Source organism: Nanorana parkeri, unplaced genomic scaffold (genome assembly GCF_000935625.1).
Source record: "Nanorana parkeri isolate BGI_ZX_2015 unplaced genomic scaffold, ASM93562v1 scaffold477, whole genome shotgun sequence".
Lineage (NCBI taxonomy): Eukaryota > Metazoa > Chordata > Amphibia > Anura > Dicroglossidae > Nanorana > Nanorana parkeri.
Window position 1 is genome coordinate 1,083,377 of NW_017306745.1, and position 22,609 is coordinate 1,105,985.

General features: G+C 42.8%; 1 protein-coding gene across 1 annotated transcript in view; it reads right to left on the bottom strand.

The window, feature by feature from the left end:
• Window positions 1-201: 201 nt before the first annotated feature.
• LOC108790497 (probable acyl-CoA dehydrogenase 6) overlaps window positions 202-22,609 on the bottom strand; it is a 73,865-nt gene continuing 51,457 nt past the window's right edge. Inside the window, exons 6-10 of the mRNA XM_018560764.1 lie at window positions 19,765-19,932; window positions 16,653-16,826; window positions 8,915-9,076; window positions 7,327-7,477; window positions 202-332 (exon numbers count right to left, since the gene is read on the bottom strand). Coding sequence (XP_018416266.1) covers window positions 239-332; window positions 7,327-7,477; window positions 8,915-9,076; window positions 16,653-16,826; window positions 19,765-19,932 — 749 coding nt within the window. The 3' untranslated portion in view covers window positions 202-238. The remainder of the gene's footprint in view (window positions 333-7,326; window positions 7,478-8,914; window positions 9,077-16,652; window positions 16,827-19,764; window positions 19,933-22,609) is intronic.

A 22,609-nucleotide genomic window follows, 5' to 3' on the forward strand; every position in this document is an offset into this window, starting at 1 on the left:
AGGCGTGATTATGATGTCACAGGCGAGATCCACAGTTTATTGATACCGGCAATGACGGAAATTGTCACAATTATTATTATTTCCTGCGGAGGACGTTGCTGATAACAGTACGCAGGCACCACATAATACAACGCCCCGGGTAGGTGAAGGCGTCGCAGCATCTACATTCAGAATATCGATTTTATTTTTAATTTTTTTGTGTTCTTCCCGGAATTTGGCTTTCGACTCAAAAGTGGCCTCATTTTTTGCCAGGAAGGGTGCCCATATATTTGCAAATAATCGACAGCATGACTTCATCCGCTCCGGCGCCAATCGAGAGTAGACGGAAATCTCTGCAAAAAGAAAAGTGGACACTAAGCAAAGAACAGGCGGGGCTGTTAGGGTATTACAACTCTCTGCACATAAATGGAAACCATTGTCAGAATAGAACGATTTCTTTATTTGACTATTTATACTATTTATTTTATCTACACATTGCTGAGCCCTGGAGCAAAAGGGGAATAGAAGTATTGGGCCATTTTTATTTAATTGTTTTAAAAAAAATGAATATAATAATAATAATAACAACTAGGGATGCACCGATACCGGTTTTTCGCTTTTGAGCACGAGTACTGATATTTTTTTTTCTCGTTACTCATCGATACGGAAATAAATAAATAAATGAAGCCAGGCGGCGTGTAATGACTTGCCACCTGGCTTCCTGATTAGCAGGGAAGCCATCTCCCTGCTTCTTGTCATTAGGTGAGGAGGGAGCATGAAGCCGGCTTCCCAGGCCAATCAGAAAGCCAGGTGCCGCATCATTACACGGCGCCCGGCTTAGTGATTGGCCAGCTTCCCAACAAATCAGGAAGCCAGGCAGCGTGTAATGATTTGCTGCCCGGCTTCCTGATGCCGGAAGCTCAAGTATCGAGCTAGGCATCGGAGCATTTGGGCGAGTATGAGTACCCGCCCAAATACTCGTCATCCCTAATAATAATAATAATACTACTAATAATAAATATTTACATACAATATATACACAGTATTTTATATATATTTACTTTATTATATAAAAAAGGACCCTTATATATTACAGGTATTTACATCATCAATTTACACCATCAATTTACACAGTGCTTTACATACCACAGTGCGTCACTATGTTGCCCTGAAAAATGGGCCCTGCGTGGCCCCGAAACGTTGACTTTATGATGAGAAGTGACGAGTAAATAAAAAAGCGTTCATACTACACGCATACCTTTGAGTGCTGGTGATTCCTGGCGATTACATACCATTCATTCCCATCAGTCCCTGCCCTCAAGGAGCTTACAATTAAAAGGTCCCTATCTCATATGAGCACATACTAGGAGCCAGTTACCCTACCATCATGTCTTTGGAGTGTGTGAGGAAACGGGTGTACCTAGTGAAAACCTACGCGAGCACAGGGAGAACATGCAAACTCCATGAAGATAGTGTCCCTGGCCGTGCCTGGATTCGAAGCGGGACCCCCAGTGCTACAAGGCAGAATCGCTAACCACTGAGCAGTCATGCACTGCAATGCATGACCGACCCCAAATTCTCTTCTCTGCAGCACTCCACCGGTCGCAGGTATTGCTACATCGATAGTACAGTGCAGGAGCAGCAGTCCTGTATTGTACGTGTGGATGGCAAGGGCCTGCTTTGGAGAGTGCTGGCTGCCAGGAAAGCAAGGCATTAGGTAAGTACAGCTAACCCTAGACAAAACACCCTTGCCGTGCTGGGTGGGGTGGGAGTGGCACTGCATGGGTAATTTTTTTAATTCAAATGATTTTCTGCTTGAAACACTTTTAGGAAAGCCCCGCACTACCTGTATAGTTTCTAGAGGACTGAGTATGTTGTCGCTTTTGCTATCATGTGTCCCTCCTCTAACTCATCACGTATAAATATCTCATATAAAAATCTTTTACAAACAAAAAATTTTTGTGCATCAATGGCAATCTATTTAAAATACTTTCTGGGTGTACTGGTGTACTAAAAAGGAAGAACGTCACTAAATGTATGTTTTCTGGAACAACCATGTTAATATATGTTGCTGCCTTTAGAAGAAGTGCGCGCGTCTCTCCTCTAACTCACCGCTTATAAATATTTCAGAGAAAATCTTTATTGAACAAATAAAAGTGAATCAAAAGGCATTCTGCTTTGAAATCCTTGTTGGCTTTACCAATAAGAAAGCTCAGCACTAACTATAATTTTTCTGTCTGACTAAATCGATAATTTAATAGCAGTATTTCCTATTTACCTTCCTCAATACATAAAACATTTTATCATTCTGACCTTAATAAATATATAAAGAAAATATGTGGAAAACCACAGAACATTTCCAGTGAAAGATGTGCAGTTTCCTGCAGTAAAGCTCCTTCATCGTAAATGCTAGGCTTCCCTTTTCTACCTATTAGGTATGAGTGGAGAAATGCGGCATTACATAAGCATGACTTATCTCCATTAGATAACATTCACACTCAGTTGTATAGATGGTGCTTCTAGCTATCCTTATACATTATGTAAGTGAATATTCTTCTGTGGCCGGGGGGCTGTGAGCGATCAAGACATGATTTTTGTTCTGCTCATCACTGAGCTGTATCTGTATTTCATTAGGAAGCAATTAGACCGCCTTGTTTCACTGAGTTTCATTTATAAAGAGCCGCAAGGCAACCACATCTGTTTTTTTTATTTTTATTGCATCATCTGCATTGTAAGCTGGACTTCAGATAAACAGCTGAACACACAGCTGACAGATATAGAGGTGTCCTGAGCAGATGTACCATTATGTTGAGCCAGTCTTGTGATACTGGATACCCTACCACACAGAACAGACAGTTCATCTAGTGCTGTGTTGTACATTAATAGCGCCAACACATTGTTCCAATGCATCCTTGTAACCTAATAAAAAATTTAAAAACCAAATTATGGGGCACACTTGTATACTCCTCCCACCTCGGAGCGACCCATTACAATGCTTGGGCACAGGTATGTTGGGGCCAGAAAGGCATGCCTAGGCCTATGAAAATACCAGATTTTTGGAAGTGTGCACTGGAGAACCATGGAGGCAATGGTCAGTGATGGGGAGGTGAAGGTGCCTTCTATACAGGAGAATTCTGCTGTTGACCTATGTGTAGGCTTACTTTTAAAGCACTCCTAAAGTCCAACTCTATTTAAGAAGGTCTTTTTCCCGTCCAGTTGAAAAAAAAAAAGTTTGTAACTCTCCAGAGATACCCCTGCATCTTATTCTGCCACTGGTCACCACTCCTCTTCTGGGTTTAATAATGACCAGAGTCCACTGGTCCTCTTCCGGTGAGGCCAGGCCATCATGGACACCCTTTCCGAGGCTAGCATTACTCACTGGTCACCGCTCCTCTTGTGGGTTAAATGATGACCAGAGTCCACTGGTCCTCTTCCGGTGAGGCCAGGTCATCGTAGACACCCCTTCTGGGCTAGCATTACTCACTGGTTACTGCTCCTCTTCTGGGTTAAATGGTGACCAGAGTCCACTGGTCCAATTCCTGTGAGGCCAGGCCATCATAGACACCCCTGCTGGGCTAGCGTCACTCACTGGTCACATTCCTCTTCTGGGTTAAATGATGACCAGAGTCCACTGGTCCTCGTCTGGTGAGACCAGGCCATCATGGACACCCCTTCTGAGCTAGCGTAATTCCCTGGTCACCACTCCTCTTCTGGGTTAAATGGTGACCAGAGTCCACTGGTCCAATTGCTGTGAGGCCAGGCCATCATGAACATCCCTTCTGGGCTAGCATCACTCACTGGTCACCATTCCTCTCCTGGGTTAAATGGTAACCAGAGTCCACTGGTCCATTTCCTGTGAGGCCAGGTCATCATGGGCATTCCTTCTGATCTAGTGTCACTGCAGACAATAGATCCTATGTAGGTGACTGTGAGCTTGGGCTCATAGTACAATGCTGCTTTGAACAGGCTCACGCATCACAAAGTGAATGCCATTCTATGCATCAATGAGCACTAACAGAGAAGGACCAGGTTCTTCAGGTGACCAATGTTTTTTATTTGGTCTGAATAGGGATGAAGGGAAGGGAAAGGAGGTGGACTTGGAAAGGGGGAGAGGGAGGTTAGGCACAGTTAAACGGAAGATGGGCTGATTGGTTTTAACCATATCCCCTAACCATTGTCCTTAACCATATCACCTGTCAACCTTCGCCATAGCCTCTAAGGGCTTATTCCCACTTTCTACATAGGGATGAGTTGACCAAGGCAAGGACATGGAAAATAACCTTATGTCCTATTGGTTCAGTTCATTAACACACAATGCATTGTGCTTATCATATCACTTAAAACCCTGGTGCCCAACCTGCAGCCCAAAGACCACATTCGGCCCTTTGGTGTTTGAGTGCCCGGCCCTTTGTAGACATCAAGGGTTACATTTGAGGCCCCTTTTACCTTTTAAGTTGACAACCACTGCCCTAAACTTCCACCTAAATTTCCACTAAGCCAGTATTAGTTTTAACCTAATGACTGCAATGTCATCTTTCCTCCTTCAAACCAGAGAAAGCAGAGAAGACAGTTCACACATTTATGCATTTTTAACCGGCTTATTTAGTAAATTTGAACTTCAGACCTTGGAAAAGAGGGAACCCAAATGACTGAAAATTTCCATTTTAGCTATTAACATTTTTTTAAAGAAAGTGCTCCATACTGCCAGTAGGATGTGACTTAAACTGCATTAACCAATAAGTGAACCCTCAAGTTGCAAAAGAAATGAAGATACAAATCAAAATACAGCGTAGAGGAAAAAGCAAATAAAAACATTTCATATCTGGAGTTCAGTAATTGCTAAAAATAATATTTTCTTTGATGAAACCTTGTGTTCCATAAACGGTAAAGACTATGTCACATTGACCTGCTAGAACTTCCCGGATCCTTTTTATGCAATGAAAATAAGTGCGTACAATTCCAGACATTTATAGTTCTCTATATTTACATGACTCTTCTTTCCTCTTCTCTGCGTGAGCAGAGGGAAGAATAAAAAATAAATAAATAAAGCTGAAAGCCATCACCGGCCAGTACTGCCAGGCACCATCTGTATGAAGGTTTATAAAATGTATCCACTCCAAGATATTTATCATCTTATAGTATGTGAAGATCTCCGGCCGCATAGCTGTAAAGTGATTGCACAACTGACAACTATTGGGGGAAATATTTATGTAAAGGACAACTCTACCTAGGGTTAATAAACCGAAAGCAATCCGCGCTCCTACATACCTGATAAAAGTAAACTGTTGCTCACCCAATTACATAAATAAAAATAATAAATTATACTATAGATCCAAATATATAATTAACAATTATAAATATATAACAAAATAGAAATAATCAATATTGAATATGAAAAATAAAAATTGTGTGTGTGTATATATATATATATATAATGCAAAAATAGTGCTTACATTGTTCGAAAGGCCCCAAGAATAGTGCCTCTCAAGTGCAACTAAATGCCAAACATTTTTATAGTTTTGGATGGAGTGGAGTGTCATTCTGTTATTGCTGTCTGCGTCCTTGTTGGGGAAATTCACCCCCTCTATGTGTACTGGTGACCGTTGTCACTGAAAGAAATCTTCCAATGTGGACACTAGTTCTTGTCACCCTGCTGACCACCAGAGATTTCCCTCTCTTTGGAGGGATTTCCTCTCCCTTCCTTTTGTGGCTATCGGACAGAAAGTGGACACAGATATAAAAAAAGCTGACAGTGGTTATAACCCTCCCTTAGGAGAGCAATAATTCTATGGCCACTATTCACTGTTAACTCTGTACCTGTAAGGGCTTTTAAAGCTTCACCTATGGACAATTTGGGTTACCTTATTTTCTCACTGTTTCACAGGTGCACACACTTTTTAAGCTTGGCATGTTGGGTATCTAGTTACTTGCCACAACCTCATCTTTTATATTTTACAAAAAAATTGGGTATTATATTGTGTTCTTTTGTGCACTAAAATTAACTTAAGTGTAATTTTTGCTGAAATGTTGTGTTTGATAAAGAGTTGTGCTAATATCATGTGACATAAATGCCGCCATTTTGTTCTACAGGGTGGTTGCTTTCAGAAAATATATAACTCCTTGGATTTTTAAGTAATTTTTAGGCTTATAATGTGGATTACAATGTGCAAAAAATGTCTTGGCAGCGAAAGGGTCAACACACATTTTTGCACAGTGCATCTAGTGTGCAGTACTGTACCCTAGGTGCATTGCCATTAATTTAAATGGGACCCTAACACACCCCATGCCATGTGCATTGCATGGGGTGCCATTTCAATCAATGGCAACACAATGCATCTAGCATTGGTGTGAACGGGCCCTCTCTCTATCCCAAACTAAAAAATAAGAAAGTTTTGGTTTCACTTTAATTGTTCAGTGCTCCTTCTGAAATCAACAAACTCACCAAATAAGGTGGACCACTAATTCAAAATGGTCAAAACGAGCTCAATGCTTCCCCAGATATAGCTGTTTTCACACCTCCATTCTCTTACAGCTTTTGATGTGGCACTACAAATAAAGCGGACCGCTACTGGCACTGTCTTTGCACCTTTTTCTTTCTATGCATGTGAATTGGGACCGATTATACATATTTTAAAGTATACATTATTAGTTTGATGTAAAAAAAATTTTTTGCACTAGTTTCTTGCTATATGGCCAAAAATTTGTCATTTCCACTTCAACATTCCTTCCAACATTGACTCTTTGCAGCACCTCTTGATTCGTGACCATTTGTCTTTATTTATTTTTTGAATGATGATTGTTTTCTGGCTGGTATATCTTTTAACCAGCGTTTTCTTTTTTTTTTTTTTTACTTTATGTGAAAACTTTCTATATGTGTTTTATTCCTTTCGTCCATTTACACCCAGCTGCCCATAGACCAGCATTGGGCATCCAATCGGGTCCACCTGAAAAACTGACAGGCGGACCCGATCAGACTTACTTGTGCTCCTCCAAAGGCAAGTTCACACCATTTTCCGGACCAGATCTGGTCCAGAAAATGGTGTGAACCTGCCAGCAGTTCCAGTGCATTCCAGACCAGACAAAATGAGACATGTGGTATTTTTCTGGTCTGGTCTGGAACGGACTGCCCTGGTGTAAACAGAGGCCAGAAATAGCATAGGGATACATTAGGATGCATTTTGGGTCCGGAAACAATCTGGTCTGATCTGATCTGGATGTGATGTGAATGGGCCCTCAAGTGAGATTGTTTACATACGAGAGCTGCAGGTTAAACGCAGACAAAGCAAAGAAGAAACTCAATGTATAGACATACAGATGGGAACAAAGAAGGAGACATGTCTGACTTACCTATAAAACCTGCTTACAGAGACCTCATTGGTGAAGCCCATTCCCCCCCAGAACTGGAGGCAGCTGTCACTCAACTCTCTCGCTAGACGTCCAGCCTTTAGTTTGGCCATTGATGCCAATTTGGTGACATCATTCCCTTCGATATACAATGCTGAGAGCAAAAAAATAACAGATCAATGAGAAGATTAATCATAAATCTTTTTTTTTTTCTCCCCTTAATCTTCTTTGTCCTTTATCTCTTAAGCTAGCCATACACTGGTAGATTTTGGTACGAACATTCATATGAAAAATCTGGTCAGAACATTTGATAATGCCATAATTTTTGTTTGATTTTAACATTTTATTTTGAAATAAATGGAGTCTCACTACATTCACAATTTAATTTATTCGAGAAAAACTTTCTATCTGCCCCTTCAATTTTTTTCCGTCACTAGAGTTGAAAACCTTTGCCGATTTAACCTCATTAACTATTACCAAATCAAACTAGTGTTCCGAAAATTATTTAAAAAACAAAACAAAACTCTAGTGGTGTATGGTGAGCTATTGTGTGTTGCGTTGAATTACTACCTTATTTTGGTGTTTTTACTTTTATTGGTTTGTGTTTATTTGTAGATAACGCTTGACAATGTCTGTCTATAGTAAAAGCGATTGTGAAATTACTTGTTTGAAAATGTAATAAAAAGTTAATAAATAAACAATGTACACAGTGGCCCATCATGTGACCCAATATCTACGCATTGGTCAGGTGATTTCTGCTGAAAGGGAGAATCAGAGTTCAGAATGAACCACTGACTGGTTGGCTTGGCTGTACATAGTGGCCCATCATGTTAAATCATTACATAGGTTGAAAAAAAAGACTCAGGTCCATCGAGTTCAACCTATAGAGAAAAAAAGAACCCTATGCCCACAGTTACCCACAGAAGCAGTTACTCACAGAAGATCCAGGTGAAGGCAAAACAAAAACCCTATAAAGCTTTTTTGCCTTCCTTTGGATCAACTGTGGGTGACTGTTGGTATAGGGTTCTGTTTATGGAGGATTTCTTCTTTTTTTTTTAACCCCTTCGTGACTGACGACGTACAGTGTACGTCGCCAGCATCGGGGCTGTTTAAACAGACTCCCGGCGACTTTTGCCGCCGGGAGTCTGAGAATAGACTTGTGTCTTTTTTTGTGACCCACTATCTAGGCATTGATCAAATGATCTCTACTGATGGGCAGAATCAGTGTTCAGACTGAGCCACTGAGTGGCTGGCTTGACTGTACATAGTGGCCTGTCATGTGACCCAATATCTAGGCATTGATCAGATGATCTCTACTGATGGGCAGAACCAGTGTTCAGACTGAGCCACTGAGTGGCTAGCTTGACTGTACATAGTGGCCTGTCATGTGACCCAATATCTAGGCATTGATCAGATGATCTCTACTGATGGGCAGAATCAGTGTTTAAGGCTGAGCCACTGAGTGGCTAGCTTGACTGTACATAGTGGCATGTCATATAACAATACCTAGGCATTGGTTAAGTGATCTCTGGTGATGGGGAGAATCAGACTGACTGGTTGAGGGTTACTCGAGGGTAACACTGAAACTCACCGACTGTGCGGTGCAGCAATGATCGGAGAAGCTCCACCTCGGTACTCAGCTCGGCCAACCTGTAATGGACAACCTGGTTGTTGAGCAGCGGCTGGTTGAAGATTTTCCTCTGGCTGGTGTAGTCAATTGTTTCTTGGATGATGCTTTCCATGCGTGTGAGAACTGATAATTGACAGAAAATATGAATTGTTACAAAAGAAATTTAAAACAATGATTTTCCCACACACAAATAAAAATGCTGCTTCATCAATACAGGGCCAGCCCATCCAAAACTGATATTTTAGTTTTTTGAAAATGCTGGAGAATTAAACAACTTGACAGTCTCTTCTATCTCTAAAAGACTCTTGGTGAAATGTACACCTGCTGTGCCCATTATGAGGGACTCCCACCATCCCTGTACTGACTTGTTAGGTCTGCACACCTGCTGTGCCCATTATGATGGACTCCCACCATACCTGTGCTACGTTCCCGGGTTTGCCAACCTGCTGTGCCAATTATAAGGGGCTCCCACCATCCTTGTGCTGAGTTCCCGGGTCTGTACACCTGCTGTGTCCATTATGAGGGACTCCCACCACCCTTGTGCTGAGTTCCCACATCTGCACAACTGATGTGCCCATTATGAGGGGCTCTCACTATCCCTATGCTGAGTTCCTAGTCTGCTGTGCCCATTAAGAGGGGTTACCACCATCCCTGCTGGTTTTTTAATTTATTTTATATTAGGGTTGCACAGATACCAAGTACAGTACTCGGTACAGGTACGAGAACAAGTACCGATACTTTTGAGCTCCAAGACTAGACTAGAGAAAAAATCAAAAATTAGGAGGCAGCTGTCATTTGTAAGGAGCACACGGAGCTCCTGGTATTTGTACATCTCTGTTTTAATGTACAATTTTGTTTTTATAAATATAAATAAAGGGATGCACAGATACCAGTTTTGCAAGTACGAGTACTGGTACTTGCCGAGTACTTACAAGTACGAGTACTGATACATTTTTGTTTATTGTCATGCGACAGTTTTTATAAAACAATACAGACTAACGATTTCAGGACGGTGGTAGTTCTCATGAAAATGCCAAGTATCTACACTGGTACTCGAAAAGTATCTGTGCATCCCTATTTTATATCATGTAGAATGTAACAAGAGTCGGGACGGGACCGCAAAAAAAACCCATGTGTACAGAAACAGAGCCAGGAATCATGGTAGCAAATACTGTGCTAGCCTGGGGTCAATTTAGGTCACTGTGTTAGTGGGTCATTTATGTCATATGTAACACTGCAATAATGTGCAGTGTTATTTTTCATTGTTCGGAGCAAAAGGAAAAGCTCATGAAAGTAAAGGTCTGTACATTGTAAAAATAAAAATGCACAGAATGTCCTGGAAGATAAGAGAGGACTGACTTTCATCACCGTCTCTGCTTGTATCAATAAGCATGTCAGGAAAATGAGCTAATCTGAATGCGTGGATGTTTTTCTAAGTCACAATCAGAACAACTGTGTGGGATTTATCAAAACTGGAGCAGACAAAATCTAGAGTAGCCATGCCTGGCAACCAATCAGCTTCTCTCTTTAGTTTGTGTTCAGTGAAGATTTGAAAATGAAAGGGAGAAGCTGATTGGTTGCCGAGCACAGCTGCTCCAGATTTTGTCTGCTCCAGTTTTGAAAAATTCCCTTCACTGTCTATAGAGAGGATTACAATACGAGAGTAATGATGTGCTGCATATCTGATGAACAGAAGTATCTCCATACCTGGTATATATATACAATCATTGGCCACTTTATTAGGTAAAATTGTATTTTTCTATATATATATATATATACACATGATGCACCGATACTATTTCTTCCAGACCAAGTACAAGTACTGATACTTGTCTAAGTACTCACAGATACAATTACTGATACATTTTTGTTTAGTGTCATGTGACAGTTTTTCTAAAATAAGACCGACTAATGGTTTCACGACAGTGGTGGAGCGCCAGAGCCAGGTCCCACCTGCAACCACTGCTACCCTGGTAGTTCTCATGAAAATGCCAAGTATTGGCACTGGTATCTGAACTGGTATCCCAGGTTAACATCCCTTTTTATTATACAAGTGCTGAATTACTCTTCTATAACCAGGATCCCGAAGGTGACAGTGTTTCTCACGGTTTGCCTCAAACTCAAACAGAGCTCCAACTGTGAGGAGGCAATGGTGAGAAAGACGCTGGTCATTTTAGGACTTGTGGTATGAACTTTGGGGCTTGTGTAGATGGTCAAATGCAGTTGCATTCAGGTGCATTTAGCTTGCTTTTGAGATCAACTTGAGATGCTTCTGAGTTCTATCTAAGGGGGTTATTCACTAAAGAGCTGAAGGATACAGCCATAGCTTCGGCTGATCCTTCGGCTCTCTTTGGCCGCCTGAGCCTTTCGATGCAGTCGAACCGAAGGGCTGCTGTACGGCCTATTCACAATAGCCTGTACAGCAGCCGAAGGCAGCCGAGCGGCTCAGCTGAGCCAAAGGCATATGCTTTAGCTCGACTGAGCCGAAGTGACAGCTGAAGCATGGAGAAAGGTCGGCTGAAGTTGACTGATCTCCATGCAAATGACAGCTGGGCCGAGCCAGCCTTGATCTCACGGCTCGCTTTGCCCAGTTATAATGACAGATCAGCGTCCCCAAATGACCTGGGGATGCTGATCTGTCATCAAAAAATAACAACTGGGATGGAGCCTGCTGTGATGGCCGGCTCTGCCCAGTTGTTATTCATTGGCCCGGGACCTGCTAGAAGACTCTGGCAGGTGCCGGCCAAAAGGAAGCAGTTGGGCAGAGCTAGCTGTCACTGCTAGCTCCGCCCAATTGTTTTTCTTTTGCTGGCATCTTCACTGGTGTTTTTAAAAAAATATTTTAATTTTCTTTTTTTCTTTAAACTATAAAAAAAATTACCTATTTTCTTACATTTTTAAATAATTTTTCAACTTTTTAAAAAATAATTTCACCTATATTCTATTCTCGGAGGTACCGAGCAGAATAGCCGAGCCGAATGCGGCTATGAGAATAGGGGCGACCGGCAGCGACTGAGCTGTCGGAGCTTTAGCTCAGCCGATCCAGATGTTGGATCGGCTGAGTTGAGCTCCTTCTGCACTTCGTCTCAGCCGAACATGCAAAGGCAGCAGAATGCAGTCGAAGTACGGCTGACTTTAGCTGATGTATGGCTGAAATCAGCCGTACAACCCAGAAGTGAATAGCCGAACAGTGTTCGTCTCACTTCACTTCAGCTGGGTTATTCACTCGGCTGCCTTTGGCAGCTTTGTGAATAACCCCCTAAGTTTTCTTGCATGTGCAGTTGACCTCCTTCAGATCTGCAGTTGACCTCTACCTAAGCTGTATCAAACATTCCCGTCATCTTGTATGGAGAGAAAAGCAGTTCTGATGCAAACAAAAGCCCTAAGGTGGCCATCTGCAAGGGGCTTAATGCGTACCAACACAGCATTCCCCGTGCATTTGTACTACTCAGACTTGCAGCAGAGCCGTTACTTGTAGTTCTACAAGTATATAGATATCTCTTACCCCTGGTTCTGTAGGCATGCAGGGCTGTGCTGGTGCTTGTAGTCCTCCAGACATGTGCTCTGAACCTGACTCACTCTTGCACTTGTCTGCAAGCTTTAGGCGTCGGCCGACCTCTCCTGCTGTTTCTTATGCAGCTTCTTCTCGGCCAATCAGTGCAGTCTGCTAGTGGCCAATCCTGTGGATCCCCCCTCTTCCTGTCTCTATTTAAACTCAGGGCAGCGAACGGCATGCTGCCTGAGCAACGCTTTCCTAAGCTAGTTGCAGAGTCCCCCATTTGTGATTTACCCTGAATTTCTAGCAAGTTTTCCCGTGTACCGAAACTTTGGCTTGTCCTTGGAAATCCCTATCTACAGGCTGCCCTGTGCTTCCCTTTTGTCCTTGGAAATCCCTGTCTGGCTGCCGTGCTTCACTTTTGTCCTTGGAAATCCCTGTCTACAGTCTACGCTGTGCTTCGCTTTGTCCCTGGAAGTCTTCAGCCTGTCCCTAACCTTTGATTCGTACCCTGTACCTGTTAGGTGAGTTGGGTGGACCTAGGGATTGTGACCTGGGGTCAGCACGCAGCCAAGCCCATCTCCACCTTCAGGAGCTCAGGTGAACACCGGCTGGCTCTTAGATTCCACATCCTGGGGGACCCCATGCCACCTACTCAGCATACCATGCCACCTACTATGGATCCCCCCTCTTCCTGTCTCTATTTAAACTCAGGGCAGCGAACGGCATGCTGCCTGAGCAACGCTTTCCTAAGCTAGTTGCAGAGTCCCCCATTTGTGATTTACCCTGAATTTCTAGCAAGTTTTCCCGTGTACCGAAACTTTGGCTTGTCCTTGGAAATCCCTATCTACAGGCTGCCCTGTGCTTCCCTTTTGTCCTTGGAAATCCCTGTCTGGCTGCCGTGCTTCACTTTTGTCCTTGGAAATCCCTGTCTACAGTCTACGCTGTGCTTCGCTTTGTCCCTGGAAGTCTTCAGCCTGTCCCTAACCTTTGATTCGTACCCTGTACCTGTTAGGTGAGTTGGGTGGACCTAGGGATTGTGACCTGGGGTCAGCACGCAGCCAAGCCCATCTCCACCTTCAGGAGCTCAGGTGAACACCGGCTGGCTCTTAGATTCCACATCCTGGGGGACCCCATGCCACCTACTCAGCATACCATGCCACCTACTCAGCATACCATGCCACCTACTCAGCATTGCAGCACCCTGCCTTGTATTTGAACTTCCAGCTTCAGCTGACTTTCACTACCTCATTCAGTTCCCCTGCTCTGTTCCCCTGCTTGCTCTGTTCCCCTGCTTGTACTCCAGCTCTGAGAGTCGTCAGCCTACACTGCTTGGACCCTTTTCTCTCAGTGTCCCTGCCAGTGTAGTGGAAAGGGTCCACATACCTGACTCCAGTTCATACCTGTGAGTCCCAATCCATGACACTACCACCGGTCTGAAACATTGGCTCAAGACAAGATGCATCTATAGATTCATGCTGTGCACTCCAAATTCAACACTTTTTAGTAGAAATTGAGATGTGTCAAGATTGACATGTCAGAATTGTTACAGCCTCCACTGTATTTCCCGGCTGCTCCAGACATTAGCACTTCAGGTCTTATTGACCCCCTTCTCCACCCTCATCTCCTCATGAACTTTCACAAAATGGTGTTTGTGTGTTTTGTGAATGGTCAGCATTATTGGATCATGCTAACAGGAAACTGTGCAGCTGCAACCCAATGAAGGAAATATGCAGACACGGCCAAGAGGTTCAGCTGTCGCTTTGCCAAACATTAGAATGAAGAAACTGTGAAGAACTGAGATCTAAGTGACCTTTATTGTGAAATGATTGTTGGTGGCAGAAACCGATGACCTCCTGGGATTTTCACACACTAGATTCTTTAATGTTTGCAGAGAATGTGTAAAACATCCAGTAAGAGGCCGTTCTGTGGGTGAAAATCTCTGGTCAACAAGTGAAGTAGGAGAAGAATGGCCAAATGTCTTTAAAAAATAACTCCAAGCAGATGTAAACGACACAAATTAATGCAGCTCTGTATTTATTTATACATCATTTCTTTTTAATGTAAGCAGTGTTAGTTCCTAAATTTGACTTGAAATCAGCCTCTTGCAGTCCTTGTACAGCAGGGCTGGAGTATGTGAGGGAGTAGCAGCACAAGGAGCCAATTAGATAAGCTGCTGGTGTTTATATGCTAACAAAGAATGTGCTCATAGGAAAGAGAGCTTAGTGACAGAGTGATGAGCTCATCAGTGGGCTGCTTCTCCTTTCACTGTCCAGTCACAGTCTGGGGGAGGGACAAGCACTACCTAACTTCAGCAGACAAAAAGAGGTATTTTACTGTGTCACACAGAGCTGTTTAAATCCCAGGACTCGATGGACAGAAATACAAATCCTTTGACAGGTACAATAAAACATCTCCATGACCTATATTTCAATTAGATGTTTGCAGCCCAGCTTTAAAGGAGAACTATAGGGTAAGTGTTTTTCCCCATAGTTCTCCTAAGGGTCACGGGAGAACATAAACTAGCGTCCTCCCGTCACCCAAAGCTCAGTATATAGAGAGTTACAGCTCGCGGTATACTGAGATGCCGCAGCTGGGACGTATCCCGACATTACTATCGAGATCCACGCTGCTGCGTGATTGACAGCTGGCTCTGCCTATCTAAAGGCAGAGCCAGCTGTACCCGCCCCCTCCCCCGTCCGTTGCCAGTCAGCGCTGGAATATCAGAGCGGGGAGGGGGGTCCCTGCAAGGAGCCGTGAGTGACAGTCACTGCTCTCTGCAGGGAGATGATCGAGAGGTGACCGAGTGACGGTATGTGTTCGCTCACTTCCCGATCTATTGAGCCGACGCGTGACAGTTTCATTGTGACACGTCGGCTCGAACTATGAGGTTGAGTGAAAATCACTCACCTCATAGTTCTCCTTTAAGATGACAAGAAATCCATAACTGCTCAAGCAATTGCTCTGTACAGGGGCAGTGTGCAGATTTGCCTCTGAGCCCACAATAGGTCAAACAAAGGGGGAATATTTATGCTTTAAAAATGAACATTATATTTTATTAATTAATAAAAGGGTTAAAAGGAAACAATGTTACAAAGTTCTTTAGAATAGACGTAGTTCATGATTGGGATCATGTCTAGCAATTCAATTAAAAAACCCCCCATAAGTAATAGTCATCCGTCTGTCTGTGTCACTGTATTAGGGAACACTAAATTCGGGAATGGATGAACTGTGACACCTCCAGCTAGAACTGGACTGTATGTCTGCATCATCATGACCCAGGACTAAAACAAACATGAGACAAGATTCTCACAGGACATGGTGTAATAGCCGGCTCTGCCTCTCTGCTGCTTTGACGTTCTGTGGCCTTTACGCCTGCCATATTTTGCATTTTTCCTACTTAATCAGCCAGATATTCCCTGGCCACCGACAGCTCAATCACAGACGTCATTCCTGGTAACTCTAATGCCCTATTTATAGTCCACCTGGGACAGGAAGTGGCTCACTGATTCCCTTTCGTTATTTAAAAATAAAATGTGTTGATGGTAATAGGAAGCTGAATTTATATTAAAGTGAATCTGTTCTTTCTTTAAACTTTTAAAAAGTTTTGCCTAAGAGCATATCTGTAAAAAATAAGTCAAGGCAACTGGACTTGCTGTATTTTTTTGAAGACGTTTCACTGGACATCTGACCAGCTTTCTCAATTCAGAAGAGCAGACACCAAAAAAATGCTTACTATTACCAAGAATTTAGAGCCCCCTCCCTGATATATATATATATATATTTTAGAATTATTTAGGCATATAAATATAAAATGTGGCATATATTTTGTATTCTGACTTTCATTAAGATGATAGGACTTTACGCTCATTTTAGTCTATCCTTATCTGCTTTGTTGAAGGAAAAAAAACTGTTCACAGAGCTGAGTAAATCAAACTTTAATGTATACACACAGTTGAATGATTCAGAGCACTTCTCTGAATCATTCAACTGTGTGTATACATTAAAGCTTCTCCTCTCGACCTGCTTGCTTGTTTAGATAAAGGTTTTAATAGTTAAAAGCAGATATAAAGCATCAGTTTAAAAAAATATAATAAAATAAATCCTAAACCATATTAGCTTTCCATAACAATGCCTAAAATGCACATATACTCCCACAGAAAAAAGCACTAGAGACTAATGGAAAGAATAAGGGAGACTTACCGCTCGCGGCTCCCCACATTCGTTCCTCTTGGAATTGCAACATCTGATACATGAATCCCATTCCTTCCTCCCCTATCAAATTCTTACTAGGAACTCGGACATCTTCAAAGAATATCTGAGCCGTGTCTGATGACTTCATTCCGATTTTGTCAATTTTCTTGGTGACGTGGACACCTAAAAAAAGAAAAAAAAAAGAACAAGCATTATGGATTACAGAAGAATTTCAGGCAAATAAAACAAATTCAAACTATTATAATGGATAATTAACTTATATATGCACCCAGTCCTTGGATCTAGCAGTATGGCTTTCAAACTTTAAAAAAGTGTGACCACATTTTCTCAGATTACAAGTGTTCATTTATGAAGACTTCATGTCAGCAACCCCCTGCTACTGCGCATGCGCCAAGCGCACTTTCCCGTACCATTGGGAAACGCGCTCTTCCGAGCATGCGCGTGCACCACGACCAGCCGCAAAAAAAGCGTGCCAAGCGGCGCACAGGAAGTAACACATTAACTTAATAATTTCCTCTATATAAGCTCAGCTCAGTAAATAAGACTAGAAAGGCACAACAGAATAAAAAGTGGATGAGGTCACGAGAACACATGAAAGTGAACAGTGTAAGATCAGAAGGACTCAAGAAGGAAAACATCTGCAACAACAAAGTAAAAAGTGGATTATATCAGAATGAAGCAACAAAGTAAAAAGTGAATGAGACGTGGAGAATGCAGCAATGTGAAAAATGGAGAAGACGGAAGGAGGCCAATAGAACATAACACAACAAATTAAAAGGTGGATAAGACCAGAATGACACAACAAAGTGAAAAGTGGATGAGGCCAGGAGAACACAACAAAGTAAATAAGACTAGAAAGGCACAAGAATACAAAGTGGATGAGGCCAGAAAGACACAACAAAGCGAAAATTGACTAAGACCAGAAAGATAGAAACAAAGAAAAAATCTGCAATGTGCTCTGTTCATGAACTGATTGATCCATTACTAATTAGTAATATTTTGATGTAAGCTGTATAGATTGCATAAGCTAGAAGATGTGGAGTGAACTTAAATCACCTTAGACAATTAGTCATATAACTTGGGGAAGGTGAGACAATAAATTGTCTGTCTAGTTACTTAAAGTGAATCATCAGGTTAGCAGAACACACTTTCTTTGAATGTTGCTATGACCAGACACAGCAGATTACCGATCATTGATAGGACAAAATAAAACAAGACAATAAAAGCTTCCCCTCCGGCAGTAAACGTGTCCTTTAGGCAAGGTCAGCTAAACAAGAGCTGCACTGTCACCGAAGTTTGACAGGAGTCATTGACATCACTGATAGACAAGTCTGCATTGTAACCATGTCTACTGCCCGTTCAGCCTGGTTCCCACATTTCAAAAATAGTCTGGAGAAAATATGGTTTTACAATCAGCACGGGTCTTTACAGCAAGAGTGACTAAGCTGTGGAACAATGAAACTTCCCATGGCAGGCTCCATAACTTTAAAAAAGGAGTTTTTTTTTTTTTTTACAGGAACGTATATCAGATGCTGCAATTAGGTATCAATTAGGAGGAACTGATTCATACAATTAAAGAAGTTTAGTCTAATGGAAAAGCAAGATATTATTATAAAACAAGGAGCTATTTAAATTGCTAAACTCCACAACATTTTATTTAATAAAAGTCACTCCCATACATCCTATTTAAAAAATAAAAGTCTAAAAGCAATATTTAGTTTTCCCCCAATCTAGCACTGCACTCGGGGTTATCCATAGATCTCACACTGCAGATACACAGCTATGAGGCTATAGGAACAGGAGTGCCTAGGCCCGGGGTAGACAACCTTGGCTCTCCAGCTGTGCTGAAACTACAAATACGATCATGCTTCTGCCTCTGGGAGTCATGCCTGTGGCTTGCAATGCCTTATGGGATTTGTAGTTTCAGCACAGCTGGAGAGCCGAGGTTGCCTACCCCTGGCCTAGGCACACTCGCTTACAAGGAGGTGCTTTGCTTTTTCTCAGGTTGATTCAAGAAAAAAAGGTAATTTTTTAGGATACTGCTTAGGCCTCAATTACACACAACGCAAGAGCAAAATTGTACATTGCGTGTATAAGCGTATATGCGCGTATTTAAGCGCGTATGTGCGACTCTATATGCAATCCCAGAATGCATAATTCAATAGTAATTTTAATGTATAACGTATATGCGCGTAAACATGCATATGTGCAGAAATACGCTGCCTAGACGCATCTCCGATCCATTCTGTTTTTGCGCATTTTTACACTACGCAAATATACGGCTCCATACGCGGCTTTGTGTATGGAGCCATTTATTTGCATATGGTACAATAAGCACATGCGCGCGTATATGCGCGGCAGTGTGAATGAGGCCTTAGGCACAATTAACATTTCTTGAGGTTCCCTAAAACAGTGTTTTTCAACCTTTTTTGTGCAAAGGCACACTTTTTTCATGAAAAAAAATCACGAGGCACACCACCATTAGAAAATGTTAAAATTTGTTACAACATAGCAAATGTTCACTTTTTGTGTTCAGTTCCACTTTCCTGTCTTGCTGTCCGTAGTGCTGAACTCGGATGGGCAGAAGATCTGCATCTGCATTAAACACTTCCAGGACTGCCACATGCTGACTTCTCCCACTGCGCTCTGTGGTTCTCCCTGCCAACCCCTCTGTCACTGCAGGAGAGTCATGACGTAGGGGCCAGCGGACTGAACCACAGAGTGAAGCAGAGGATGCCAACCTCTGGTACACTCAAAAGTGTGTAGGATGCTGAAGATCTTTGAGTATGCTTAGATCTTCAATGCAGCCTATTATGTGCTTTGTTGCAGCGATGCCTTCTTTTTTGTTTTGTTTTCAATTTCAATTTTCGCATCTGAAATGTACATTACTGCATGCTCATAAGTCTGAAAGGGCATTTCAGTCCTAGACAGTTCCAAGAAAGGAGCAATTTGCATTTTGGACCTGAAGTACGTTCTTTGGTGCGCCTCAAAGTCTTGCCTGCAGCATCCTGGGAGTGCGGTCATAAGCATTGTCCTTTTTGTCAATGTGTGGATCTAAGCCAAACTCATGTTAAGCAGATGTTTCAAGCTCCTAACTTACCAGGTGTCTTCATAGGCAGACATATAAGAGACTTATTTTTGTGTGGAGGTCCATTGCTGGTGTTGGTGAGGAGGCACATCCAGTCGGCTTGGCATCCATTTGTTATCCACATCTTGCTGCCGTTAATAACGTAATCATCGTCTTTTTTCACCGCTGTGGTCTTGATACCTGGAGAGATGAGAAGGGGGCAGTGAGCAAAAGAAGTTACAGGTCATCTCAGATGGTGGAACATATTTTTTTTTACCTCTATAGGCCTGAATGACTAAAATGTAAAGAGAACCTGTGTTCATATCAACCATACAATCATATTAAACATGAGCTGTTTTTGTTTTAATTCCTTATGCACATGACTGGGGGCTATGGGAAAACACAAGCTTGCGTAAGTGAATGTCATAGCTCAATGACTGAAACTGATTGTAAATGGGCAGATGTGCCCAACTTGCACAGCCAATGCAGGATGCAAAATGAGCAATGGAGCCTGAAACCCCTGACTCACTCCCAAAAATGGTGCTTGTTCCAGACTGTGCCCAATGCTGCAGGACATAAGTTCTGTCCTTTTTACATTTTTAATGTGCTTTTTGAAGATGAACTTTAGGCACATATAATGAATGCAACTCTGTATTTATTAATAATGCTTGAAATTGTTTCTAAATGCAAGCAGAGTAAGTACCTAAATGTAACCTGGTATCAGTCTCTTCTGTACAGTAGAGCTCAGACTAGGAATAGGAAATTAGCAGAAGGAACCAGCCAGTTGTGCTGGTGTGCTCATGTGCCAAGACAGGCCGACAGGAGGAGAGAGCAGATTGAAAGAGAGATGAGCTCATCAGTGTACTGCTTCACCTTTTAATGTCCAGTCACAGGCTGTAGAAAAGACAAGATCTTTAAGTGTTCTTTAACTAGGGTAGAAAAAAAATCAGGTCTACTGCCCTGGCAGCCAGAGTTTCTTAGGCACTGCACATAGAGGAGAGGGGTGAAAGGTTCCCGGATTGGCGCACAGTGGAGAGGGGTGGGAGGTCCAAGGAGCTACACCCAGAGGAGAGGGGTGAAAGGTCCCAGGAGCTACACACAGAAGAGAGGGGTGAGAGGTCCCAGGAACTACACACAGAAGAAAAGGGTGAGAGGTCCCAGGAACTACACACAGAAGAGAGGGGTGAGAGGTCCCAGGAACTACACACAGAAGAAAAGGGCGAGAGGTCCCAGGAGAGGGGTGAGAGGTCCCAGGAACTGCACACAGAGGAGAAGGGTCAGAGGTCCGAGGAGCTACAGAGGAGAGGGGTGACAGGTCCCACACGGAGGAGAGGGGTAAGAGGTCCCAATGCTGCACACAGAGCAGAGGGGTGAGAGGACCCAGGAGAAGCACACAGAGGAAAGGGGTGAGAGGTCGGACGAGCTACACAAAGAGGAGAGGGGTGAGAGGTTACATAGTTACATAGTTACATAGTATTTGAGGTTGAATAAAGACACAAGCCCAGTCTGAAAGAGCGCCATTTATTGATACTCTCTGCACCCGTTCCTTTAGCCAATTCTCTATCCAAGTACACACCCTTCCATCTATGCCCATAGCTCTTAGCTTGTGTAGTAAGCGTTTATGAGGTACCGTATCAAAAGCCTTAGCGAAATCCAAATATACCACATCCACCGGCCTCCCTCCATCCAGATCTCTATTTACCCCCTCGTAAAAAGTCAGTAGGTTAGTCTGACAGGAACGGTCTTTCCTGAACCCATGCTGATTATCACTAACTATACCATTAGCCTGAACAAATTATAGACTTATCCCTGCAAAAGAGGTCCCAGGAGCTACGCACATGGAAGGGTGAGAGGTCACTGGAGTTTCATACAAAGGAGAGGGGTAAGAGGTCCCAGGAGCTGCACACATGGGAGAGGGGTGAGAGGTTTCTGGGGCTGCACACAGCAGTGAGGGGTGAGAAGTCCCAGGACATGCAAACAAAAGGAGAGGAGTGAGGGGTCCCAGGAGCTACACAAAGAGGAGAGGGGTAAGAGGTCCCAGGAGCCACACACTGGGGAGAGGGGTGAGAGGTCTCTGGGGCTGCACAGAGCAGTGAGGGGTGAGAAGTCCCAGGATGTGCAAACAAAGGAGAGGAGTGAGAGGTCCCAGGAGATGCACACAGAGAAGAATGGTGAGTGGTCCCAGGGCTAGCAAATAGGAGAGAGGGGTAAGAGGTCCCTGGGGCTGCACACAAAAGTGGGGCGAGAGAGGTCCCAGGGGCTGAACACAGGGTAGAAAGGTAAGAGGGTCCAGGGCTGCATTGTTTTAATTAATAAAATCTGAGGTCCATTGCTAGACAACTGATTTGATATCTTACTAGAATACTGTGAGTAATAGTCTAATAAGGAAATCCATATTTTTATAACTCTGTCCTAATATAAACTTTAGTAAAGTGGGGTAAAGGCAAACCCACTGCAATAAACTTCTGTATTAGTCGCCATTTCTTCTCTAAAGCAATTCCAATTTTTTAGTTAAAGAGAAAGCCTTACCAAGAATCTGTGATGATAGGAATATAGGCACTGTCTCAGCATACAGCCAGTAATGAATACATTTTATTCATTTATCAGCATCAATCCTAAATTTATTCAAGACCAGTGACTCCCTGAGTAGTGAAACCAACATGATTTTGACAGCCCTGCATCCTGTACCTTTAAAGTGGACTTTATTAACTTTACAAGTCTGGATGAATACATTCCTAACATGTAACAATATACAATATAATTTTTTCCTAAGAGCTGTACCTCTTATTAAAATTTTTTTTTCTTGAGCTCCAGTCCAGTGACTTTGCCTAGGCTGGGATGATGTCATCAGCCTCCTGCAGGCAGGATGAAGCATGTT